Source organism: Piliocolobus tephrosceles, chromosome 20 (assembly GCF_002776525.5).
Source record: "Piliocolobus tephrosceles isolate RC106 chromosome 20, ASM277652v3, whole genome shotgun sequence".
NCBI lineage: Eukaryota > Metazoa > Chordata > Mammalia > Primates > Cercopithecidae > Piliocolobus > Piliocolobus tephrosceles.
In genome coordinates this window covers 21,361,198-21,387,882 of record NC_045453.1, presented here as the reverse complement: position 1 = coordinate 21,387,882, position 26,685 = coordinate 21,361,198, and the positions used below count along the sequence as shown (strand labels likewise).

Genomic DNA, 26,685 nt, shown 5'->3' with positions numbered 1-26,685 from the left:
TGAGCAAATTATGTCAGCTGTGTGCACCTCTGTTTTCCTACCCGTTATATGGGGATAAAAGTAGTCCTCATTTCATGGGGTTGTTTCTACAGAGTAAAACATGTAAAGGGTAGACATGTAACGTGGTTAGAATAAGGCCTGGTACATGGTCAAGTGGAAGAAATAGAAATATGTATCTTTATTTGGGTGTCTCACACGTAGCTCACACTTCAGTTGTGTCTGAAAAGGGCTCTTCTTTTTTTATCTTACTTCTGCTCCTTGGATCTTCCTCATTACCAGTAAATGGTACCAAAATTTTTATTAAGTCAAGGTTCTCCAGAGCGACAGACCCAATAGGGTGTGTGTGTATGTGTGTGTGTGTGTAAAGAGATTTAAATAAACAATTGACTCATGTGATTATGGAGGCCGACAGGTCCCAAGTTCTGTCGTCCGCAAGCTGAAGACAAGCCAATAGTGTCATTCTGATCCTAGGATTGGCAGGCTCAGGACCCAGGAAGAGCTGATATCTGCTTGAGTCTGGAGGCAGGAGAAGAAATTTGCCCAGGAGCTGAAGCCAGAATCTTCTTGATTTTGAGCTATCCTTGTCCCCATACCTACTTCATCAGCAAGTCCTTTCCATCCTGTCATCAAACTTTGTCCAGAACCTCAGTGCAATTCCAATAAATACTCTAGGAGGGGGTTTGTGTACGTGTGTATGTATGTGTGTGTGTGTGTGTATGATCAGCGGACTGTAAAATTTACAGGAAAATCCAGAGACAGAAATAGTGAAGACAATTATGAAGAAGGACAAAGCTAGGGGACTGTTATTACCAGATTCCAAGCCCTGCTGTAAGGTCATAGTAATTAAGACAGCGTGGTATTGGTATGAAAACAGACATGTAGAGTAATGGAATCAAATAATGAGTTAGAAATAGACCCACATGTAAGCAGTCATTTGAATTTCAACAAAAGCACTAATGCAGTACAATAAATGGTGCTTGGTCAGTTTGATATTCCCCAGTGGGGGAAAAAGTGATTCTTGACCCTTACCTCATACCAAACACAAAAATCAACTTCAGCTGGATCATAGATTTAAATGTAAACGGTAGAACAATAAGGCTTCTAGAAGAAAGCAAAGGAGAATATCTTCATGATTTAGGGGTAAGCAAATGTCTTAAATAGGACAAAGAGTATAGTTGTGAAGGAGAACTAAATTCATTAGACTATGTTAAAATTAAGAATTTCATTAAAAAATACTGTGAGGACAGTGAAAAGACAAGCCACAGACTGGGAAAAGGTTTTTATAGTCTGTATACTGGCTAGAGTGTTCACATCCAGAATATATAAAGAGGCCCTGTAGCCAGATTTGGCCCTGTGCCCATTTTTGTCAATAAAGTTTTATTGGAACACAACTATACCCATTTGTTTATATACAGTCTTAGCTGCTTTGATGCCATAAGAGCAGAGTTGAGTAGTTGTAACAGAGACCGTATGGCCTACGAAACTGAAAATGTGTACTATTTGGCCCTTTTCAGAAAAAAACAGTTGCCAACCTCTACTTTAAATAATTAAGAAAATTCAACAATAAATGACAAGGGACAGTCATTTCACAGAAGAAGGCACCAGATCACTAATAAACATACAGTGGTGTTTGAGGTTATTTACTTATCAGGGAACTACAGATGAAATGTTAATGAGCTACTACTATATACGTACCATAATGGCCAAAATGAGAAATAAAATACCAGTTATAGAGGATATGGGACAACTGGAATGTTCCTGCAGTGTTAGGTGTGGGAAAATCGGTACAGCTATTTTGGAAAACAGCTTGGCAGTATCTCCTAAAGCTAATCATGCACATTGCTTATCACTCAGTAATTCAGCTCCTCAGGTATCTAGCCCAAAGAAATGCGCACACACGTCTCTGTCAGGCACGTGCAGGAATCTCACAGCAGCACCACACTGGAAGGAAGCCCAGTGTGTGGCCGTGTCACTCCACCCGGCAGCACTGGTAACTCTCACAGCCGTGAGGCTGAGTGAAGGAAGCTGAACACAAAAGTACACACTTGTGATTCCATTTGTGTAAAGTTCAAACACAGGCAAAGCAAATCTGTGGGGTTAGACGTCAGGATAGTGGTTGCCCTTGTCAGGGGAAGAGGGCAGTGATGGGAAAGGGGCGTAAGGGGGTGCTTATGGGGAGCTAAACATGTTGATACAGGTGTGTTCCCTTGCAAAAATTAATTGAGCCATATTAATGCTTCTTTGGGCATTTTTTTTCTGTGTGGATTTTATACTTTAATACCAAGTTTACAAAAATATGTATATGCACATATGTATGCATATGTTTATAGGTATGTGTATACACACACAAACACACACATACACACCCTCATCCTTTCTCATCTTGATGATTGCAGTGGTCTCCTCTCTGGTTCTAGTCCCTTCTCCACCAGCAGACACAGGGAGTCTCTTGAAACAAGTCCATCCCATTCCGCCTGTGGTCCAACCCTCCGTGGCTCCCATCTCACACGCACAGCAGAAGCCCACATCTTCACCCCTTACAACTTAGTTTTCAGAGAGTTAAGTCTCTTCCACATTCCCGAATCCTCAGCTTATCTCATATTTCATTTACCCGCTTAGAGTAACAAGTACACATCAGCCAAGTCAGTGTGGGAACACCCCCACTGGCTCTTGGTGAGCATACAGCCCACCTGCTGGAGCAGAGGCCTGTGCACACCACCAAGTGGCCGTTGAGCTCTGGGAGTTCATTTTCTGCCATATCTTCCCCAGAGCGTTTAGCGCCTTTGATCTAACATACGGTTTACCTTATTTAGGGACTGTCTCTGTGTCCCGCCTCCAACCCTATATTAGAAGTAGAGTTCCCAGAGACGTTGTTTGGTTCAGCCATGCAGCCCCAGTACCTAAAACAGTTCCTGGCACATTCTCCACGTGGCTTGTTGGATACACAGATAAGTGACTCCCCATGGCTCCTGACTTGGTATCCTCCTCATAGGAAGCTCTGGCCAGATGTTTGTTGAGTGACTGTTTTAGTCCCTTAGGCTGCTATAACAAAATACCAGAAACTGGAGGTTTGAAACAACAGAAATTTGGGCTGAGCGTGGTGGCTCATACCTGTAATCCCAACACTTTGGGAGGCCGAGGTGGGTGGATAACTTGAGGTCAGGAGTTCGAGACCAGCCTGGCCAACATGGTGAAACCCCGTCTCTACTAAAAATACAAAAATTAGCCGAGTGTGGTGGCAGATGCCTGTAGTCCCACCTACTCGGGAGGCTGAGGCAGGAGAATCATTTGAACCTGGGAGGCAGAGGCTGCAGTGAGCTGAGATCACACTACTACACTGCAGCCTGGACGTCACAGCGAGGCTCCATCTCAAAAAAAAAAAAAAATAAATAAATAAATAAAATAAGGCCAGCATGGTGACTCACACCTGTAATCCCAGCACTTTGGGAGGCCGAGGTGGGTGGATCATGAGGTCAGGAGATGGATGGAGACCATCCTGGCTAACACAGTGAAACCCTGTCTCTACTAAAGATACAAAAAATTATCTGGGCAGGGTGAGACATGCCTGTAGTCCCAGCTACTAGGGAGGCTGAGGCAGGAGAATCACTTGAAGCCGGGAGGCGGAGGTTGCAGTGAGCTAAGATCATGCCAGTGCACTCCAGCCAGGGCGACAGAGTGAGACTCCATCTTAAAAATAATAAAAAATAAATAAAATGAAATAAAGTAAAAACAGAAATGTATTTTGTACAGTTCTAGAAGCTGTGAAGTCCAAGATTAAAGGTGCTGGTAGACTCGGTGCTGGCGAGGGCCTGCTTTCTGCTTCATAGATGGTGCCTTCTTGCTGTGTCCTCCCGTGGCAGAAGGGGCGAGCAAGCTCTCTGACGCCTCTTTTATAAGGGCCTAATCTCATTCATGAGGTCCTTTTCCCCCTGACCTCTTCATCTCTCAAAGGCCCTGCCTCCTAATACCGTTACCTTGGGGGTTAGGATACAACTTACAAATTTTGGAGGGACACCAACATTTAGACTATAGGAATGGGTGAACGATAGAATTCACTTGAGTGAATGATTGAACCATGGGAAGGTGGATGATGGATAGATGGATGGATGGATGAATGGACAACCAATTCCAAACCTCCTTCCATTCTGGTCCTATTTCAGGAAGTTCCTGTCTTTGAGAAACTTAATAGGCCTGTCCCCATTTTCTAGCCAAGAAGATTGGGTTTCTGTTACCTCCTGTTGGTCTCCCATGTCTCCTCTTGGCTGAAAAGTAGCTCTGTGGGGTCAGGAAGGCTATTAGCCTGTTTTCCAGATGGGGAAGCTGTGGCTGGAAGAGAAGTGACTTGTTCAGGTTACCCCAGCACCAGCCAAACACGCCCGCTCCTGAACCCTGCCTGGGGCTCCTCTCTGTCCCCTGGTCTCCCTTCAGTGTTTCGTTCCCCTTTGTGCTATTGAAAACAGTTGCATCTGGGAGGTGATGTGCAGAGAACACCGACTTCTCACTGTCTTTCAGGGTCACCGGGAGCAAGAAGTCCACTAAGAGGACCAAATCCATCAATGGCTCCCTCTACATCTTCAGGGGTCGAATCAACACTGAAGTCATGGAGGTGGAGAACGTGGAAGATGGGACAGGTAGCCCCCCCCCCCCCAGCCCTGCCTGAGCCCTCCCTGCTCCCTCACACTCTCTCTGTTTCATTTAAATATACTTTTTCTTTTATCATGAGATGTAACCTACTTACAGAAAAGTGCCGAGAGCACAGATGCATGAAGCAAACATCTGGGTGGTTAGCATTCAAGTTAAGAAATAAAACACTGCACCCCAAATCCTTCCTCCTTGCAATGCCTTCTTCCCCCTAGAAGTAACCACTGTCTGAATTTTGTGATGATCATTTTCTCGCTTTGTAAAAACATTTTAATCTCCTAAGCATTTATGACTAAACATTTTAATTAAAATTTCTGTTTTTGAACCTTATATAAGTGATTATATGATTACATGAGTTTAAGTGGTTTTACATATATATACAACCCACCTGGTCATATAGTGGTCATGACCATTTTACTTAAATGGTCATAAAATATGGTGGCTGGGTGTGGTGGCTCATGCCTGTAATCCTGGCACTTTGAGAGGTTGAAGTGGGCAGACCGCTTGAGCCCAGGAATTTGAGACCAGCCTGGGCAATATGGAGAAAACCTGTTTGTACAAAAAAATACAAAAACTAGCCGGACGTGATGGCGTACAACTGTGGTCCCAGCTACTGGGGAGGCTGAGGTGGGAGGATTGTCTGAGCCCAGGAGGTCGAGGCTGCAGTGAGCCATGATTACACCACTGCACTCCAGCCTGGGCGACAGAGCGACACCTTGTCTCCCTGCCCCAAAAATATGATCTACATTTTTTAAACAAACTGTTTCTTTCACTCAACACCACGTTGGTGGGGTTCATCCATGTCTCTGCATGTAGCTGTTTGCAGCCTGTTGGTTTCCGTTGCTGCAGAGTGTTCCATCACGTGAACGTTCCACGCTTCATCCATTCTTTGGCTGACGGACATATGGTCTGTTTCCACCGCTCACGGTCATGCACAGTGACACTGTGAGGGCTCATGTGAGCATCTCCTAGTATGTGTGCTTTTGAGCTTGTCCAGAGCAGGGGTTCTTGCTTGGTTTTGAGCCACAAGCCCCTTTGGCAGTCTCATGAAGCCTGTGGAGCCCTCCTCAGATTCAGGCTTTCGCTTCCCTAGATCATGCCATCCTGTTTGAGAGGTTTTCCAGGTCCCATCCCAGCCAGCATTGGGTAGGGGTCCCATGTTTAACTTGGCTTGTCAGTCTGGCACTAAGGTTTTAAGTAACTCCAGTGCCCGAGTGAGATGGGAGGAGCCCAGGAAGCATTTTGGGGCTCCAGGCAAGTCTCTCCCCATGAGTCACTGCTGTGTTTGTGCCTAGATGCAAAGTCTTAAAATGAAGTCCCCTGTCATTGAGTGGTTGAGAGGGGTCTTTGTTTGCATAAGGTCTTCCTTGTCCACTGGACAAGGATAAGAAGTGAGCGTTTGAAGGGCTGGAAGTCCAGCTCCCCATCCTGATGCAGGCGAGGGCCCTGCCCTGTGCTGGGATGGAAAGGCTTGGTAATGGGGAGTGTTGAGGGTCACGCGCTGCACCTTTGCCTCCTGCCCCCACCAGCGGATTACCACAGCAATGGCTATACCGTCACCAACGGCTGGAAGATCCACAACACGGCCAAGAACAAGTGGTTTGTCTGCATGGCCAAGACGGCGGAGGAGAAGCAGAAGTGGCTGGACGCCATCATCCGCGAGCGGGAGCAGCGCGAGAGTGAGCGGCGGCTTTGGGGGGCTCGCCTGGGATCCCTGAGCTATGCGTGGCTTCTTCTGAGTGGGGGCTGTGTCTAGGGAAGAGGCATAGGGTCCTTTTAGGGAGGATCAGAGCTGTAAGAAGCAGGTATTTGAAGGGACATGGAGCTCTGGGACTGTTCCAACTTGGTGGTACCTCAGAGATTGCCCATTAGACAAATGGGGAAACTGAGGCCCAATAGAAGGGTCTTGCTGAAGGTCTTCACCCTTAAGGATTAGGACTCAAGATGCTCCCCTTTCCTGCACATAGCCCTATGCCCTGCGCCTGAGGTTTTCTTTGACATTCACTGAATTTAATTCTAGGAGGAGGGTCCATTGGAGCTGCCCGTTAACCTCAGTCAGGAGTCCCTCTGGGCACAGGCACCCCTAAAGCAGTTCATATGAGGAAGTGCAGGGGCTGGATATAATTGGAGGGTGGGCTTGGGGATGGGCATGCAACAACTGTGTGGAGGCACCGGGCTGTTTTGTGCAGAGACCACCAGGCTGGGAAAGGGAGGCTTTGGTGTGTTTTGGGACAAATTACTCCAGCTTCCCAGACCTCAGTGATCTCATCTGATAAATGGGGATCCAAGTTCCTGCTGTAGAGGGTTATAATGCTGCTACAAGAGGTCTTGGATTTGAGCACATTTCAAAATCTGACACGTAACCCTAAAAAACCTCCCCACCTCCCAGTTTTACTGAGGAGGAAACTGGGCCTCATTTGCCTCCAGATGTATATCCTGCTTCCTTGAAACTGCCACTTGGAGGTGTCGCAGACGCTCACACTTGCTGTGTCTAAATCACAGCTCTTCATTTCCCCTGGCCTTCCGCCCCAAACCTGCTCTTCCCCTTGACTTCTGTGTATCAGTCAGTGGCTCCTCCCTTCGCCCTACAGTTCCGAGTCAGACTGTGTCAGACTGTTCATATCATCCCTGGTCTCCCCTGCAACACCTGCTCCCCAAATTCAATAGATCAAGTCCCTTGAACTCTGCCTTTCGCATATATGTCATACCCATCCGCTTCTCCTCTCCTCTCCCTACTTCCACCCAAGACAAGCCACCACCCTCTCTCAGGAATATGGGCTCAGTGGGGCCAAATCCATGGATTATTTGTCTAGAGAAGCTAGACACCTGAATTTTTAGGTGACATTTTCTGATCCTAAATGTTGCATCAACACTTATTAAAATGATATTAGGCCAGATAAACCACTGAACTGGGGGCCTGGTTAGGCAGGGTTGTGACCTCTGAAATGGATCAGGGCTGAGTGTGTGATCAGGACTGGGATAGGGTTCAGGGATGTGGCCTAGGTGAGGCCGATCAGTATCTTTGTGGTCTTTGTTGGGCACATGGGATCATGGGTGGGGGTGTGGCCCAAGTGGGTCTTGGTGGTTAGAATTGGGTGTTGTCCACATCCTGAACTCAGGACCGGGTTCACAGTGGTCACGAGCACGAATCTGGAACCAACTTCCTGGGTCTAAATTCTGGTTTCACCACTTCCAATTGGGCAACCTTGGGCAGAGAATGGAACTTCTCTGGACCTCAGTTTCTTCATCTGTAAAATGGGGATAATTATGGCACCTTATTATTATGGGTTTCTCATGAGGAGTACTGTCACGTAGTAGGTGCTATAAAAGCATTTGCTGTTGTCAAAATTAGATGGGAGTCAAAATAGAAAAATGTGGGCAGAGATTAGGGTCAGGTCCTGTGAGTGTTGGCTGGAAGAATGACCAGACTTTTATCACTGGGCTGGAATGAGGATACTGACAAGTTTTCTGATAACCTGTGAATCTGGAAACCCACCCTCGGGTTGGGGAAGCAACATAGGAAAGTGATTAAGAACATAGCTGTAGAGCCTGATTCCTGGGTTGAAGGCATGACCCCCTATTATCCCAGGAGTTAACCTCTGTGGGTCTCAGCTTTGCTGTCTGTAAAATGGTGTTTTTGAGGTGTCATTGGCAGGTGACTAGGGCAGTGACAGTCGGTGCCCTCTAGCTGCCGCTGGCGTGGTGGTGGTGGGGGGGCAGGTGGGGAGCCAGGTGGCAGGCCAGCTTTCAGGAGCTGTGGGCCTGCCCCTTGTCTCCCCCCGACCCCTCCCTGCCCTGGGTCTGGTGCTCTCTCCAGTGCTGACCGTGCCCCTGTGCAGGCCTGAAGCTGGGCATGGAGCGTGACGCCTACGTCATGATTGCGGAGAAGGGGGAGAAGCTGTACCACATGATGATGAACAAGAAGGTGAACCTCATCAAGGACCGCCGGAGAAAGCTGAGCACTGTCCCCAAGTGCTTTCTTGGCAAGTGAGTGGCCTCACCCTGAACTCCCTGGGTCCCTGGGCTCTCAGCTGGAGGTGGGGCAGATCATCCCCATCCACCCATGCAGCCTGGCCCTGCCCAGGGGCCGTCCTGGCCAGAGCCGCAAAAGGACCTGAATCCTCATGGAGCAGCCCTCAGAGGTCAAGAAGGCTAGTGGGGTCCCTAAATCAGGTCTTTCAACCCACTACCAGACATAAGTTTTCCACTGTGACCTGGTACACCCATTCATGTAATATATGATTGAAGCTGAGGTTTCACAGAGCTTACTGTGCTTGATCCCACTCTGAGAATATCTGTTTCTATTCTGTTCTATTCCTTCTGTTGTATTCAAGTTGCTTCTTCATTCATTTCAAAAGTAATGCTGGCAAGACCCATGACATTGTTTCACGAAGCACTGACGGTTTGAAAAATGCTGCTGTAGCACTTGGGAAAAGAGAAGCCACTCTAGGTATTTCAAGCAGGGAGGTATTGAACACAGGTAATTGATTACAAAGGTGTTTTAAGGACTGGAAGAATAAAGGTAGGCACCCCCATCCCATTTTTTTTTGGCTGGGGCTGCCATAACAAAGTCGTACAAAACTGTGTGGCTTAAACAACAGAAATGTATTGCTTCACAGTTCTGGAGGCTGGCAGTCCCAGGTCAGGGTGTCGGCAGGGAGGGTGTCTCGGAAGGCCTCTCTTCCTGAGTTACATGTGAGGGGCAAGGGAAGCTTCTATAACCTTCTCAGTGCTCAGAGCCTCCACTTTCTCTGTTTGGGAAATATAGCCCCATTTTATAACTGGGGTTCAAAGGGGTCAGAACACAGGTGTGACAGGCTGGCTCTTACACTCAGGTCACCTGAGGGTGAGGGCTGGGGCACGGGAGAGGCAGAAGAAATCCAGTCCTTGTAAAATGACCAGGCTGTTTTGAGGCCCTACAACGTACTAGACACTCTGGAAAGGACAGTGCCAAGGACTTGCAACCTCATGAAACTTGTGGTGCAGCTGAGGAGAGAAGTTTGCCGGCAATGCGGGAACTTTATTTAGAATGTAAGGACTTAAACTGCCTCCACTTCCTAAAGCCTTTGCAGAGGCCTAGGGTAAAAGCTGCTGTTTTATCACAGTGTTGTGGACCAGGTGAGAGGTTGCGTGGGCCATGCTTGAGCCGGGATGGTCATTGTGGAGGCGGGGAGCAGTGGCTGTGTTCTGGATAACTTGGAAGGCAACAGCGTTTGCTGATGGGGTGGAAAAATAAAGGGAGTTCAGGACGGCGAGGCACTGGAAAGCTGGAGTTGCTCCTTTGAGAAGGGGAAGACGACGGTGGGAGAAGCAGGCTGCAGGGGCAGTGGGAAGCCCATCAGTGCAGTTGTGGACAGGTTACGGTCAGACTGATAGACACCCAGGTGGAGATGTGGGCTTGTTGGTTGGATGCAAAATCTTGACTTGGGGAGAAAGGTCTGCACTGGGGACCTACACATGGGATATGGCGTTAAATGGTCTTTAAAGCCACGAGATGGCCTGAACTGCGCAAGGGAACCTGAAGGGAGAGAAGAGGCAGGCCTGGGCCCTGAGGCCCGATGATGGCATTGGAAGGAGGAGGGGGCAGAGACCCCTGAGTGGAGCTGCTGGCGAGAAGGTGGTGCTGCTCCAGAAGACAGGGGGAGGAGGAGGTGGGGAGGCAGGAGCAGGTCCCTGGGAAGGAGCAGGAGCCTGGTGGAGACTGAAATGCTGATAGACATTCAGGGTGCAGTATGGATGTTGCGCAGGCCACGGAGGCCGAGTGCGGACTTGGGGACAGCTGGCACTCATGGCCTGAGGTTTGTGGTGGAGGGGCAGCAGGTGGGAGTTCAGACCTGCAGGGTGCCTTGGACTCAGTGCCCTGTTGCCCTTAAGGATCAGGAACTCCAGCTCTGAGCTTCCATGGAGAGGAGAGTTTGGGCCCTGGAGTCCTGCTGGCTGGGCCAGGCGGGGCGGGGCGGGGTGGGATGGGGCAGCCTGGCTGGCCTTTTCAGCCAACTCCTAATCCCACAGGAAAGGAGGTTTTTCTTTCAGGAGGGGCCTGCTTCCGGGCCCCTGGGGCCAGAGAACCTTCCCATCTTCTGCCAAACTGCCCAGTCCGGACCGATGAGACAGCCTGTCTGTGATCAGAACTTCGAGGAGTGTTCTGCCTCCTCAGGAAGGATTAGAGAGATTTCTTTTACTGCCCATTTGAGATGGAGCCAGGATTGCGGCTTGTTTCGTAACTGCAGGTCTGAAAGGGCCAGCCTTTCTGCAGGAGATTGTTCTGATAAACGCTTCTTCCTGCACGGCTTTGCTGTACACACAGCCCTAGGGTTTGTGATTCTGCTACCCCCGCCAGGGTTCCACTACTGAGTCTTCTTGTCCAAGATGCCCCCCCCGGTCCTCCGGGGTGGAAGGACTTGGTAGCCACCGAGATAACGATCAAGCCCTTTGCTGCATGTACTGGCGTTTGGCCCTGTCTTTTAATCCCCACACAACACCGTGAAATGGGCACTGCCGTTATCCCCATTTTAAAAGTGAGGAAACTGAGGCACGGAGAGGGAAGGGTTCTGTACAAGATCACAAAGCCACACTGGTGCTCTCTCCCACTGTACTCTGCCTCGTCTATTCATTTTTATTTCTACTCAGCACATTTTATTTTTCCCTAGCAGTTCCTCTCTCTACATCTGTCTCCACCATTAGGGAACTGCATGAATATAAAAAGTGTCTGATTTATCTTTTGGTTTTTAGAGACAGGGTCTCGCTCTGTTGCCCAGGCTGGAGTACAGTGGTGTGATCATAACTCACCGAAGTCTCAAACTCCTGGGCTCAAGCGATCTTCCTGCCTCCTGAGTAGCTGAGACTAACAGGTGCATGCCACTGCGCCAGGCTTCTATAGCAAATTTTTATTATTTTTTGTACAGATGGGGGTCTTGCTTTGTTGCCCAGGCTGGTCTCAAACCCCTGGCTTCAAGCAACCCTCTCGCCTTGGCTTCCCAAGGTGCTGGGATTACAGGCCTGAACCACTGCACCCGGCCTAATTTGTCTTTATCACCCTCAAGGGTTGGGCTTTGAGTTAGATTTGGACTCAAGTTTTGGTTCTCTCACTTTCTAGCTGTGTGACATTGGGCAAGTTTCTTAACCTCTCTGAGCCTCGGTGAATGATCAGTTAAAGGGACATAATAAAACATGCCTCTGAGGACTGTCAGAGGATGCAGTGAGAGAACACACGTGACTTGTGCAGCACAGTGCTGGCGAAACACGTGGGAATTGTACTGGCTGTGCATGATGAGTGTATGAAGGAGGGGCCTCTTTCTGCCCCGCTCAGAGAAAAAACTCTTAGATGCCACATTTAAAAAGCAAGGAATAAAATCTGTGTATTAATGTGGAGGGTGTCCTTCGGGGAGCACTGTGCCCTCTGGCATCCTCACATTAGCAGGGGAGACAAAACAGATTCACTCATTCATTCATCACTCAGTGTTACCGAGTCCCCGCTATGTGCCAATTGGGAGTAGGACAGATGAAGTCCCTGCCCTCATAGAGGTAAGCATCCAGTGGGGGAAATCAGACAACAGAAAAGGAGACAGAAAGAAGGGAATTTCAGCCACTTGCTGAATGCGCTGAGGAAATACTTAGGGTGAAGTCAGGACAAGAGGAAATGGGGCTAGTTCAGCAGGGTGGGCAGTTAGGACCTCTCAGGGGAAGTGACATTTAACCACGATCTGAAAGACAAGCAAGAGCCAGCCATGAGAGGGTGTAGGGAACGACATTCCTGGCTTAGGAAGCAGTAGGTGCAAAAGCCCTGAGACTGGGGTAAGCTGTGAGTGATGGCAGAACAGCAGGAGGCCATTGTGGCTGGAGGTGAGTGGTCAGAGGGGCAGGAGATGTGGCCCCAGCAGTTAAAGGGGGTCACCTCAGGCAGGGCCTTGGCAAGCAGCTCACATTTCCGTCTTGGTGCTCTGGGAAGCCACTGGAGGAGTCTCGGTAGTGGAGTGAGTTGAGGATGTCACTCGTCACCCTGGCCCAGATTGAGGGTGCTGGTGGAGCTGTCAGAGCTCAGGGTGACCAGGTGTGGCGAGGCGTGTCTGGCAGGGGCCGTCAGGAAAAGCTTCTTGGAAAAAGAAGGCTTTGAGTTTCACCCTTGGCATAGATTAGATGCCGTTCGGTTATGGATGTCTGCCAGAGGGAGGGCTCCAAGGTGGAAGGCTCCTTGGTGTCTTGGTCACCTGTCCGCACAGGTGCGGGGTGTTAGCATGCACGAGAGGGTCGGTAAGGATTTGTCTAACATTGTCATCTCCAGGAGGCATCCCCAAGCTGTGGAGTCACAGGGATGGGTATTCCAGTGGGTACCCCCCAGTCCCTACCCTCTTGGAGCCCACGACCCATGGAGGGATCAGGCAAAGAAAAGGGGATTCTTGTGCTGGGTCATAAGTGGTACCTTGGGCCTGAGCTCAGGCAGCTTTCTTAGGAAGACTGCAGAGACATTTCACTGTGTATTCCCTGTGCCTTGCCCTGGCTGTGGCCCATGGTAGGCTAAGTAGATGTTTACTGGGTGAATGATTCTAGGAGGTGGGAAGGAAGGAGGGATGAAAGCTGACATATCCTAACTCTCAACCCACCCCGCCATCCCTGACTCTCAAACTCCCCATCAAGCTAGCCTTCTCCCTGTGTCTCCAGCTCTCCTCACACTGTCCCGAGCTGCGTCTTTCTGGGAGCTTGGACCTAGCTGCCCTTTGCACCCCAGCGCCCCTCCCCACTGGCAGATCGCTGGTTTTCTGACCTTACCTCTCAGGGCCTCTCTGCGCACTGATCCCCCTGCCCAGAACACTCCCCTGTACCCCAGAGGTGGCTAGCGGTGCCCCACTGACCTAATAAAGTTAGCAGATGTGTTCCTCAGCCCATGTAGTGCTTTCAGAAAATGTTGGATTCAATATGAACATTTAATGATGGGGAGATTTCACAGGAAATGCTGGATTTCCTCACTCTCCTGAGAAGCTGTTAGATGCGTTCATCTTCTAACATAATGGGCCACGATGGGCTACACTGAAGAGTAACTGCCAGCTTTACACACAGCAGGTGCTGGCTGGTTCCGCACAGTCTCCTCTTGGCCTGTTTTGCTTGTTGACAAGTTTGAGACCCCTGCCCTAGAGATGAATTTGATTGGGTTTTTGCATACTGCCTCCCAGCTCAGGATTGCATATGACTAGAAATTTTGCCTGCTAAATCCAGAAGGTGACTGAGCGAGCCACTTGTCAGGTGGGCCCTGATGAGGCCCAGAGAGATACAAGGACCTGCCCAGCTTTGCCCACCTCCTTGATCCACCAGAAGGTGGCAAAACCCAGTTTGGGCAGAAACATAGGGCAGAGTTGCTGTCCTCTGGGCTGTCTTCTTCTGTCCCAGCAGCTGCTGTGGGATACTTCCTGGCCCCTAACCCTGGCTACAGAGCTGCTGATGAGTGCCAGACGCGGCCCCCAGTTAGACAGCTGGTGGGCCACCGGACGCCGGGTCTCCAGCTTCCGAGAGTGGGCACTCAAACCTCTGTTCCCCTCCTTCAGCTGCTGGCAACGTTCTCCCTGTCCCTGAGTTCCAAGACTTTGAGAATGGAACTGGGGGTGGTGGACAGGATCCAGAACAATCCCCTCCCCACCCAGGGCCCCTGTCCCACAAAGCAGATGCATTTCTTCTGCACCCCACTCTGCCTCCAGCCAGGGCATTCTGAATGCTCCAGCACACACCGCTACCTACACACCCAGGCAGGTCTTTGCTCTGCCAAACGCTAGGAAGCTAAAAATAGCCTTGCCCCCCTCTGGCCCTGTAATTGGAGGCAGGACAGCTGGTTTCGATAAGCAGGGTGCTCAGGCCCTGGCCAGCTGCCACCTGCTTTCATTGAACACAGATTGCCTCGGCGGAAACAGTCCCATTCCAGGCTCTCCCTTTTCCTGCTGAGTTTTTGAGTGGGTTGAGCTCTGGGCTGAGCCTGAGAAGCACCCGCAAGAACTAGGACCTGGGGCCCCGGCTGAGCCTCTCCCCACCGGGCAGTCATGTGGGAATTGGAAAAGCTGCCTATCTTCCTCTGGCCTGGGAGCACTTCTGTCTCCCCGAGACCTTCCTGCTGACCTCAGAACATTGCTTTCTTTTTCTTTTTTTTTTTTGAGACGGAGTCTTGCTCTGTCGCCCAGGCTGGAGTACAGTGCCTCAATCTCGGCTCACTGCAAGCTCCGCCTCCTGGGTTTACGCCATTCTCCTGCCTCAACCTCCCAAGTAGCTGGGACTACAGGCGCCCGCCACCACGCCTGGCTAATTTTTGTGTTTTTAGTAGAGACGGGATTTCACCTTGTTAGCCAGGATGGTCTCGATCTCCTGACCTCGTGATCTGCCCGCCTCGGCCTCCCAAAGTGCTGGGATTACAGGCGTGAGCCACTGTGCCTGGCCTAGAACATTCCTTTCTGTTGGATGGTTCGTTCCTTCATTTGTTCCATAAATGATCATTGAGTTCCGCTCTGCACCAGGCCCTCTGGTAGGTGCTGGGATAGTGCCATGAATAAGACAGAGAAAACGTTCTGTTCATGTCATTACATTCTGGTTGGGGGAGATGAAATAAATCTGTAAACAAGACCACTTCAGACAGTGAAAAGTGCAAAAAAGGAAGCAACACAGAGATGTGATGGGTGGGATAGGGGTCGGGGACCATTTTAAATGAGGTAGTCAGAGAAGGCTTCTCTGAGGAGGTGATGTTTGTGCTGAGACCTGAAGGGTGAGAAGGAACAGTTGCATGAAGAGCTGAGGAAGGGCGTTTCCAGGCAGAAGGAACAGCAAGTGCAATAGCCCCGAGGCAGGGAGGAGTCTGGTATTTTTGAATAAGGGAAAGATGGTAGGTGTGGCTAAGGCGTAACTAGTGAGAGGTATTGGGGGTGAGATCAGTCAGGGTGGGAGTGGGTCATGCTGGGCCTTGTTTATGTCCATGTGGGAAGATTTGGGATTTTTTTCTGAATAATGAGTCTGTGGGAGGCTTTTGAATATGGAAATGACATGGTTTCATCACTGTTAGCTCTCCTGACTCCCCACCATCATCCTTCTGGCCCCCCTATTATTTCTTCCTGCATATTTGTCCATTCCCTCTGTTCATCTGTCCAGCCACCACCCCATCCAGCCATCTGTGATCCATCCCTGACCCATCCACCCATCTGCTCACTCTCTTCTTCATCCACCCCATATCAAGTCATCTGTCTGTTCAATCATCCACTTACCCACTTACCTACCTGCCCATGTGCTGGCTGTCTGTCTGGCCGGACATCCATCCATCTATCCATTCATCCAGTAATCCGTCTATCTAGTCACTCATTCACCAACCTGCCTGCCCAGCCTCCCACCCTCCCTCCCTCCCTCCCTCCCTCCATCCATCCATCCATCCCTCCCTCCATCCATCCATCCATGCATCCATGCATCCATCTATCCAGTGAGCCTGAGGCAGACCTGGAATCTGGTCACACTCTTCTCTCTGCTATTGGTAATAAGAGAAGCATGAAGCCTCAGTACAACCCAAGGGCTATAGATTCCTAAGCTCGGCTTCCCTGTGGGAAGGTCTAGCTGTCATTCCCAGGGGTGGATGTGGCCAGGCCAGCTTAGTGCTTGTCCCTGTGATCCCAGCATTGGGAAATCCTCTCAACCACATATTATGTTCCTGGCAGTGAGTTCGTTGCCTGGCTCCTAGAAATTGGCGAAATCAGCAAGACGGAAGAAGGAGTCAACTTGGGCCAAGCCCTGTTGGAGAATGGCATCATCCACCATGGTGAGTGGAGGACTGGGCCCAGCTGGGCCAAGGGGTAGGAACAGGTCAGACCCCAACTGTGCCACGTTTCCAGTAACTCAGGCGGCTCCTACTCTTTCATGCAGCCACCTTGTTTTCTGGGCACAGTGTGGCCCGCAGGAACGTGGATGCCCTTGTAAAATTGCCTCTTAGGCACCAGCAAATCAGGGACACCTCAAAAAGCTGGGGACAGGGGAGCAGAATCTTTTATCTGTCCTTTCAAGAAATGTCAAGAACCCTTTGGTTAAGTTTTAGTTATTCAGCAAATATTTATTGAGTGCCTATAATGTGGCAGGCACTGTTCACACCACAGAACGGGAGGAGGACGTGCCTGTCGTCATGGAGCCGACCTTGTAGTTGGAGGGGACGATAAGATCTTTACAAAGCAAGATAGTAAAACATGATAGGTGCTAGGGAAGGAGGGTAAAGAGTGTGGTGTTGGGGTTCACATTTGAATAGGGGAGATGGGGAAGGCCTCACTGAGAAGGTGACGTTGAAACCAGGACCTGAGCCACCAGTGAGGGAGGGACCCAGGTGGGCAGCATGGTTCCAGGCAGAGGGAACAGCCAGTGCGAAGTCCTTAGGCAGGGTTGTGCAGGGAATAGCACGGAGGGAGTGTGGCTGCCTCAGAGTGAGGAGGGGGCATGGTAGGAGACGAGGTCGCACAGGACTGGTGGGAGAGTCCAGGAGGCGAGAGCAGATCCTATAGAAAATCGTAGGGTCTTTGGCTTTTACTCTGAGTGAGCTGTGAAGCTGTTGCTGACCTCTGCATAGAGGAAAGTCCTGCTTGGATGAACATGTTAACAGAATTCCTCTGGCTGCCCTGTGGAGACTGTTGGGACCAAGGGTGACAGCAGGGAGCCCAGCAGAGAGGCTGCTGTGATAGTCCAGGTGGGAGGTGAAGGCGGTTCAGGCCAGTGTAGGAGTGAGGTGATTGATATCTTGAGGGTTAGGGCCTTATAGGCATTGCTAATGGATCTGAAGCATCAAGGATGACTTTGTGGGATAGAGGTGGCTCCGTAAATCTCAGCAGTGTGGTCTTAGGCCCCAGCACGCTTGTCCCCACCCATCCATTGGTGATCTAGATCCAAGGACATGCTGAGCCAGAGGGGTCCCAGTGCAGGCTGGATCAGGGGCATTTCTGGGTCCCTCAACCCCACAGATGCCCCACCCCAAGCTGTGAGTCTCAGCAGGGCCCTGCACGTAGCAGGAGGATGGCGTATCCTCATGTGCAAAATGGGGAAGTCATAGCACCCACCTCGTGGGGTTTCAGTGAAACTGCCCAGCATAAAGCCTGGCCAGCAGTGATGGCTGAGGCTGGTGGGTGTGGCTGGGAGGGGCCCGAGGGGGCGTGGCCTATAGAGTGAAGGCTGATACTGGTGGGCGTGGCCAGGAGGGGCCGAGGGGGCGTGCCCACCCTCACAGGTCCTCCTGTCTCTCCAGTTTCCGACAAGCACCAGTTCAAGAATGAACAGGTGATGTATCGTTTCCGCTACGACGATGGCACCTACAAGGCCCGAAGTGAGCTGGAGGATATCATGTCCAAGGTAGGCGCCCTCCGCCCCCATGACCCTGACTCAGCTGGCCTCGTTTACCTCCACCCCGAGTTCACCTCGGAGCAGGACTGTGCCCCTTGGCTTGTTTGCCTCCTCCACTGCCCCCACTTCACCCCTGCCCTCATCACCCTGCCCTGCCCCGTCCCGGAAGCCATCTCTCCCATCAGCCTGGATTTGGAGGCTGGTGAAGGATGTGGCCTGATCCCAGAATTCCTCCCCTTTTTTCTTTCAGGGTGTGAGGCTTTACTGCCGTCTTCACAGCCTCTACACCCCGGTGATCAAGTAAGTTACTCTTTCCAACCTCCACTTTCACCTCTACCTCTTCTCAGCTGTGTGGCCTTGGGCCAGCAACTTAACCTCTCAGAACCGCTGTCTCTTTCTCCATTAAATGGGGCTTGCAATGGCACCTATCCTTTAGGTTTGTCATTAGGATTAACTGAACTAAATTATGGGAAGCACTGCAGTGCAGTGATGCAGGGTGTCAGTTCTGGAGCCAGACAGACTGAACTTGAACCTGCCTCCTAGTTAGCAGCTGTGTGATCTTGGGTAGAGTTACTTAACCTCTCTGTGCCTCAACTGTTTCCTCTGTGAAATGGGGATAATAATGGGCTCCACCTCAGGGCCTTTGTGCCTGCTGTTCCCTCTGCTCAGGATGCTTTTCCTCTGCATACCTTCATGTTCGTTCCCTCACTTCCTTCAAATGCCTGCATATCACAGGGGTCTTCCCTGCCCACCTTCATAAAGTGTCACCAACCTGGTACTTTATGTCCTCTGTATTAGTCTGTTTTCATGCTCCTGATAAAGACATACCTAGGACTGGGTAATTTATAAAGAAAAAGAGGTTTAATGGATTCACAGTCCCACGTGACTGGGGAGGCCTCTCAATCATGGAGGTATGTGAAAGGCACGTCTTCCATGGCAGGCAAAAGGAAAATGACAGCCAAGTGAAAGGGGTTTCCGCTTATGAAACCATCAGATCTTGTGAGACTTAGTCACTACCACAGGAACAGTATGGGGGACCTGCCCCCACGATTCAGTTGTTTCCCACTGGGTCCCTCCCACAATATATGGGAATTATGAGAGCTACAATTCAAGATGAGATTTGGGTGGGGACACAGTCAAACCATATCAGCTCCTTTTCTTCACTTTAATTTTCTTCTTCTTCTGTCTTCTTTCTTCTTCCTTCTTCCTTCTTCTTTCTTCTTCTTTCTTCTTCTTCTTCTTTCTTCTTCTTCTTCTTTCTTCTTCTTCTTTTTTTTTTGACAAGATCTTGCTCCCCAGGCTGGAATGCAGTGGTGCAATCACAGCTCACTGCAGCCTCAACCTCCGAGCTCAGGCAGTCCTCCCACCTGAGCCTCCCAGGTAGCTGGGACTACAGGCATGCACCACCATGCCTAGCTAATTTTTGTTTTTTGGAGACAGAGCCTTGTTCTGTCCCCCAAGTTGGAATGCAGTGGTGCAATCTTGGCTCACTGCAACCTCCACCTCCCGGGTTCAAGCAATTCTCATGCCTCAGCTGCCTGAGTGGCTGGGATTACAGGTGCCTACCACCAGGCCTGGCTAATTTTTGTATTTTTAGTAGAGATGGGGTTTTGCCATGTTGACCAGGCTAGTCTCGAACTCCTGACTTGAAGTGATCCACCTGCCTTGGCCTCCCAAAGTGCTGAAATTACAGGCGTGAACCACTGCACCTGACCTTTATATATATATAAATATATTTATATATGTATTAATATTTATATATTTATATAAATATTTTTATATATATATATTTTTGAGATGGAGTCTTGCTCTGTTGCCCAAGCTGGAGTGCACTGGCACGATCTCGGCTCACTGCAAACTCTGCCTCCTGAATTCAAGCAATTCTTCTGCCTCAGCCTCCCAACTAGCTGGGACTACAGGCGTGCACCACCATGCCTGGGTAATTTCCTTATTGTTAGTAGAGATGGGGTTTTACCATGTTGGCCAGGCTGGTTTCGAACTCCTGATCTCAAGTGATCTGCCTGCCTCAGCCCGCCAGAGTGCTGGGATTACAGGTGTGAGCCCCTGTGCCTGGCCTAATTGATTGAAATTTAAATTAAAATGGCTACCTATTGGAGAGTGGAGGTCTAGGGACTCAGTAAAAGCTTGTCAGTGAATGTTGAAAGATGATTAACTTCTTTTGCTTCTGTTTCTGCATGTGTTAAGTGGACATAAGAATAGCTCTCACCTCTTGGGTTGTTGTGAGGATTAAATTCACGGAAGGTGCTTTGAATGGCTCCTGGCATTGTATAATGAACGCCAGTGATTGGTTATTCTCTTTACCACAAAGCTCACAGTTGTGGATGAAGGGAGAGAGGGTGACCTGATTCTTATCCCAGCTGCAGATTTTTCTGTCCCTCTGACCTGATAGCTCTTATCACCTCTCAGAAGAGTGGAGAGGAAGGACCATTTCCCGGCATTTGCTGGCCCCATGGGAGGTCAGGCCCTGGGAACCACTTTCATCTGCCATCCTGCCTCCGCCCTCCCGGGCTCCTCTGCTGCTGCTCTTAGGCAAGCCCCAGAAGGCAGGTGGGGCTCCTCTGCCAGCCTTAAAGAAGGGAGCGGCTGGGGAAGGTAGCAGACACCCACCAACTGCATGTGGGGCCTGTCAGACCCCCTCCCCCGCCAAATCCTAAAACCTGAGAGAAATCCTCCAACAAGACTTCATCAGCCTTGACATGGACTGGCCACAGAAGCTCATTTTTGTCAGCTTCAGAGGCTGAGAAGTTGTTGCAGTTTGGCTGCAAGGTTAGCGGGACCCATGGGACCCAGGCTCGGCAGAGATTCAGATGCTGTCACAGGCCAGGGCAGTTACCTCAGGAAAGAACCGTGAAACTCACAGGCTTCTGCGCTGCTCGGCCCTGATAGACCACACCAGCCCCTTGCAGGGGCTTTCCATGTCAGTTTGGTTTAAAAACATCAATGCCAACCACAGAACAAAAGGAAAAAAGGAAAGGAAAGAATGGAGGGTCTCCCTTGCCACTCTGTGAGAGTCAACATGGCTCCCCAGCCTCGGCGCCGGTGGTATCTTAACCAGGATAAGTCTCTGTTGGGGGCTGTCCTGGCTTTGTAGGATCTTCAGCAGCATCCCCAGCCTCTACACATGGGATGCCAGCAGCACCCCTGCCTGAGCCCCTGCAGGTCATGACAGCCAAAAATGTCTCCAGACATACCCTGAGGGCAAAATCACCCCCAGCTGAGATCGCCTGGGCTAGAGACAGAAAGTTTCCAGAGCCCTGGAGCTGCTGCCTCCTGCCTCCCACTCTGTAGGTGGAAGGAGGCCTGGTTTGGAACAGCCCTGCCCTCGGTCACACTGCAAGTGACGTGTGAAGTCTGGGCTGAGACTCGGACCCCTGCCCAGTGCCTAGAGAATCTGGAGATCCTTGATTCGTGGGCACGTCCAGCAGGGAAGGCAGGACCACCCCCACCTCTGTCCTCCCCGCCCTGCCCTGCTCACTGTGCGCTCACCCTCTCCACAGAGACCGTGATTACCACCTGAAGACCTACAAGTCGGTACTTCCCGGGAGCAAGCTGGTGGACTGGCTGCTGGCTCAGGTGAGGGCCTCCTCAGGGGTGTGTGACCAGTGTTCTGCTTTGTCTGTCAATGTGGGGCTTTTTGTTTTGTTTAAAAATTTTCTATTACTACTTTTAATTGTGGCAAACTGCACAGAACATAAAATTTACCATCTTGATCTTTTTTTTTTTTTGTCTTGAGACAGGCTTGCTCTGGCACCCAGGCTGGAGTGCAGTAGTGCAGTCTTAGCTCACTGCAACCTCCGCCTCCCAGGTTCAAGCAATTCTCCTGCCTCAGCCTCCCAAGTAGCTGATATTACAGGTGCACGCCACCACACTCAGCTGATTTTTGTATTTTTAGAGAGACGGGGTTTCACCACGTTGGCCAGGCTGGTCTCGAACTCCTGACCTTGTGATCTGCCCGCCTCGGTCTCCCAAAGTGCTGGGATTACAGGCATGAGCCACCGTGCCCGGCCATCTTGATCGTTTTTAAGTGGATAGTTCATTGGCATTAAATTCATTGATAACGTTGTGCAAACGTCACCACCACCCATCCACGGAGCTCTTTTAATCTTCCCACACTGAAGTTCTGTTCCCGTTCAACTCCCTACTCCCCCTCCTCCAGTCCTGATGAGTACCATTCTACTTTCTGTCTCTATGAACTTGACTACTCTGGTTACCTCATATCAGTGGAATTGTACAGTATTTGTCCTTTTGTGCCTGGCTCATTTTACTTAGCATTCATCCTAAAGGCTCATCCATGTTGTAGCGTATGTTGGAATCTCCTTCCTTTTTAAGGTTGAATAATATTCCATTGATTGTATGTTAGTCCATTTGTGCTGCTATAACAAAATACCTGAGACTGGGTAATTTATAAAGAACAGAAACTTACTTCTCACAGTTCGGGAGGTTGGCAGTTCCAGACCAAGGTGCCGGCAGGTTTGGCGTCTGTCAGAGGCTGAGGCTGCCGTCTGCTTCCAAGATGCTGCCTTGTTGCTGTATCCTCCCATGGGGAAAGGGATGGGAGGGGCAGACTCCCTGCCTCACACCCATTTCTAAGGGATGCCTAATGCCCTCCTGACTCAGTCCCCTCCTGATGACCATACCTCTCAATACTGTTGCATTGGGGATCACGTTTCAACATGAATTTTGGAAGGGACAAAAAACATTCAAACCGTTGCAGTGTGTCTGTACCACATTTTGTTTATCCATTCATCCCTCAGTAGACCCAGGAGTTGCTTCCACGCTAGGGCTTTCTTTCAGTTTTAAAACTGGGATGGTCTTGGGCAAACTAGGCCAAGATAGTTATATCCTGGTACCAAACTGGAGCCTCTGTTTGGAGTTGGCCAGGTTATTCCTTTCAAAAAAGTTCCCAGTGAGTAGGGGCTGACCAGAAGCTTAGAAAATCTATGCGTCAGTTTTGGTGCAATATCCCAAAGGTGTTTGCTCTGTTCAGGTGCCGCATACAGGCCTGTTGCCTGTCTCTTCTCCTTTATTGCTCAGGATCATGGATGCTTACCTGGATAAGGCCCCAGCAGGCATTGTGCGTTATCCTGTTGGGTCCTCTAACCTACTTGCAGATGGGGAACTGGGCCCAGAGAGGCAGAGTGCCTGGTCCAAGGGTGCACAGCTTCATAGTGGCGAAGCTGGGACTCACCCACTGTGCCTCGGTTCTGTGAAGTTTTCAGGGAGTCCTCAAGAATGTCCATTCGTGGTCTGTAAAAAGAACACATTGGCTCCCAAAGATGAGAAGAAACCTGTGAAATAAAAATGGATAAATGTTTAAACATCTACAGAGTGCAGCTTTATGTTGGCCTCAATTGTTAAATTAAGCATTCGTAAAAACTTCATTTGAAAACAATTTGCTGACTGGATTTTCTCGTGTTGCACAAATTCCAGATATGTCTGACAAATCACAGCCAATTTTTAAAGTGAATGTTTTTCGGCACCAAATAACTTCAAAAGAAAGTTGAGAAACATCCTTGAAAATAAGTTGTCTAGCCCAAAGAGTATATCAAATGTGAAATATGGGTGCATTTTAATATGTTTGCTATGATAACGGGACCCTGTGTCCCGAGAGGTCTTGAAATATCTGGATTTGAATTCCAATTTGCATGTCTGTGAAGCACAGAGCTGCTAACCATTGTACTGCACTGCCCAGCCCTCCTGAGAATCACATGCAGTCAGCCCAGAGCTCATGCTTTTATAGCCAGACAGATGTGGGTTCAAATCCTAGCCCCGCTACTTCTAGCTTAGTGACCTTGGACAAGTTGCTCAGCCTCTCTGGGCCTCAGTTGTAGAATGAAGCTAAAACCAATATCTTCCCCTTTAGATTGTTTTGAAGTTTCAATGAGATAATTGTGTAAGTGCTTAGAATGGTGCCTGAGACAGAATAATTGCTCAATAAATGTAACTATTACTATGATTCCTCATCTCTTTCACAAAAGATTCAAGGTGGCCCACGATTACATGCAATATAGAAGACTAAAGAAATTGTGCAAGGATTTGGGGGCCACCAGACCAGTAAGACCAGGAAACAAACAGAGGTGGGGGGGTTTGGCAATCCGTACAGAGTCCTGCCTTCTGAATGTGCTGCAAACAGGTGACAAGGGTGCCACGTGGGAGCTGCTTTCATGATTTAGGTGCTTCAGGCAGAGCCCAGAGGAGCCTGGGTTCCAGGGCTCTCAAAGCTGCTCACTTCTCACTGCTATGGATGTTTCTGAGGCCTCTTATTTCTCAAGCTCCTTCAGTGCCCAGAGCTGTCTGTTGGTGTCAAAGCACAGGGGAGGCATTGCTCCCAGGGGTGAATCCCATGCCTAACTCAGGGCGGGTGGGCTCACAGAGACAACAGGACGTTGGGTCTGAGAGGTATTTGGAGATGGAAGAGACGGGCTGCACTGCTATGGGAATGGCTGGGAATCAAGGGTGAGCCCTGGGATTTGGGTGCAGTAGGCCGATGGAAATACTGTTTCTGGAGATGGGAAGATGGGCAAGAGTGTGTGGGGAAAATGACTTTCTCCTTGGGCATGCGAGATGCCATGGGGATTTCCATCGGATGGGCGGGGAAGAGGGTGGGCTTTGTATATACACACACCCAGACCTCAGGCGGCCCCCACTGCAGAGTCCGCTCCTTGTCAGCTTTTGGGTGACATTTGAAACAGGTTAGAAGAGAGTGTAGGGAAATTAGACAAGAAAGCTCATTAGCTAACTTTTTTTTTTTTTTAATTATTTTTGAGCACCTGCCATGTATCGGGGCTGTTTTTGGTTCTAGAGACACAGCAGGGAACAGGACAGACAGAAGCTCCTGTTCTCCCAGATCTTACATTCTCGTGAGGATAGGAGAGACACTTAATAAATAAGAATAAGTGGAATACATTACATGCCCGCTGGTGCTAGGTGCGGTGTGGTGGAGGGGACGGTATGGGAGCGGGGGCAGGAGATCGCCCCCTCACATGGGCGGGATGGTGCAGTTTACACAGAATGTCAGGGACGGTCGTACTGAGCGGGGACATTTGAGCAGAGGGCTAAGGGAGGTGAGGAGCGAGCCCGGGCCACATCTGGGGAGCAGCAGCTCAGAAGCTCTGAGGCAGAGCGAACCGGGTATGTCTGGGGAGCAGAGAGAGGGCCAGGGTGACTGGATGGGGTGAGAGGGGAGCGGAGTGGTGAGGAAGCCGCATGGGCAGACCATGCCAGGCCGTGTCCACCCCTGGAAGGGTCTGGACCCCTGCAGGGCTCTGAGCCCAGGAGCAGTGCGTGTGGCTTCAGTTCATACAGAGCCCCCGGCTCTGTGTGGAGACTTTAGGGATGAGGCTGGCAGCAGGGAGGGCAGGAGGAGGCAATGCTAGAATTTCAGGCAGGGGAGGATGCTGGCTGAGAACAGGGTGGTGGAGGTGGCGGGAGAAGTGGTCAGATTCTGGATGTTTTGAAGGTGGACCTAATGGGTTGCTCATGGGTGAGTAGGGCGTGGGAGATGAGAGACAGAAAGGAGCGGAGAATGACTCCAAAGCCTTTGGCTTGAGCTGCTGTTGACTGAGCTGGGAGGCTGTGAAAGAGGCAGGTATGCGGGAGGCTCAGGCCTTCACCCTGAAACACTCCAGCATTTAGAGACTGGAGGAGGAGGAACCAGTAAAAGCCACTTCCAGCGTTGGTGGCTGGTGCTGGGCATGCCGGGGGCTTTCTCGTGGCCTGTGCTGGCCGAGGAGTTGTGGGCTTGGCCAAAGGCCCCTCAGAGTAGCCTGCCTCACTGCCACTCTGTCCTGAGCCCCCCAACCCCAGGCACCCGCATCTTGTTGCTAGTGGAGGCAGGGAGAGGATGTGGATCAAAGGCTGTAGCTGACCATGGAATGTGTCCATCCACTTCAGCAGCCTGTCTGTGGCTTGGCCTGGTGTGGGGACACAGGATGGGTAACTGGAGCCCACGCAGGAGGATGACTTCCAGGAGATGGTTGGAAAGGGGAGGAGGGTGTGCCCGCGTGGGTCTCTCTGTGCGGGAGAGATCTGTGACAAGGATGTGACCTTGGAGTGTGGTGACAGCCTGTCTTGACTTCAGGAGGCACCCCCCACCTTGTACCTTAGCAGGAAAGCAGGAAGAACACATAATTGTGTACGGCAGGAGGGTATTTTTGCTTTGGACACGTCTTCATTTCTAACTCTAGGTTTTTCTACCCCTTAAAATAAAATGTTGATTGAATCCCTGCTGAATCAGTTACACATGCGTTTGGCTGCACATAACGGGAAATCTGACTTATTAATAAGATATTCTTCTCTCACATAATTCATTGTCTGGAGTTCATGGTCCTAGAGCTCAACAATGCTGTCTGTACCCAGGCATCTCCTGCCTTTTTCTTCTGCTATCCTCGTATTTTCTCATGAGTTGCCTCACAGTCACAGGTGGCAGCCATGGCTCCAGACATCACATCTGCACAGAACTATGGCCAAAGGCCGTCCTGTTGGAGAACATTTATTCTTTCTGTGTATTGGGGAGGAAACTTCCTACAGTCCTCGTTTCCCCTGCATGGTCTTTTCCTTAGGTCTCATTGGCCGGATGGGTCTGACATACACCCCCTAAACCAGCCGTTGGGGAAGAGAACCAGGATTGCTGATAGTGGCTTAGAATTCCTTGGGATTCATTTCTTGTGACTTCAGGAGGGGGCTTGCTAGGCATTA

The 26,685-nt window shown here is 50.2% G+C and overlaps 1 protein-coding gene across 2 annotated transcripts in view; it reads left to right on the top strand.

The window, feature by feature from the left end:
* Positions 1 to 26,685, top strand: part of PREX1 (phosphatidylinositol-3,4,5-trisphosphate dependent Rac exchange factor 1) — a 204,436-nt gene that overhangs the window by 130,970 nt on the left and 46,781 nt on the right. For both annotated transcript variants that reach the window (XM_023197325.3, XM_023197326.2), the window contains exons 8-14: positions 4,513 to 4,631; positions 6,171 to 6,320; positions 8,481 to 8,628; positions 16,311 to 16,411; positions 17,873 to 17,976; positions 18,218 to 18,267; positions 21,486 to 21,561. In XM_023197325.3, coding sequence (XP_023053093.1) covers positions 4,513 to 4,631; positions 6,171 to 6,320; positions 8,481 to 8,628; positions 16,311 to 16,411; positions 17,873 to 17,976; positions 18,218 to 18,267; positions 21,486 to 21,561 — 748 coding nt within the window. The remainder of the gene's footprint in view (positions 1 to 4,512; positions 4,632 to 6,170; positions 6,321 to 8,480; positions 8,629 to 16,310; positions 16,412 to 17,872; positions 17,977 to 18,217; positions 18,268 to 21,485; positions 21,562 to 26,685) is intronic.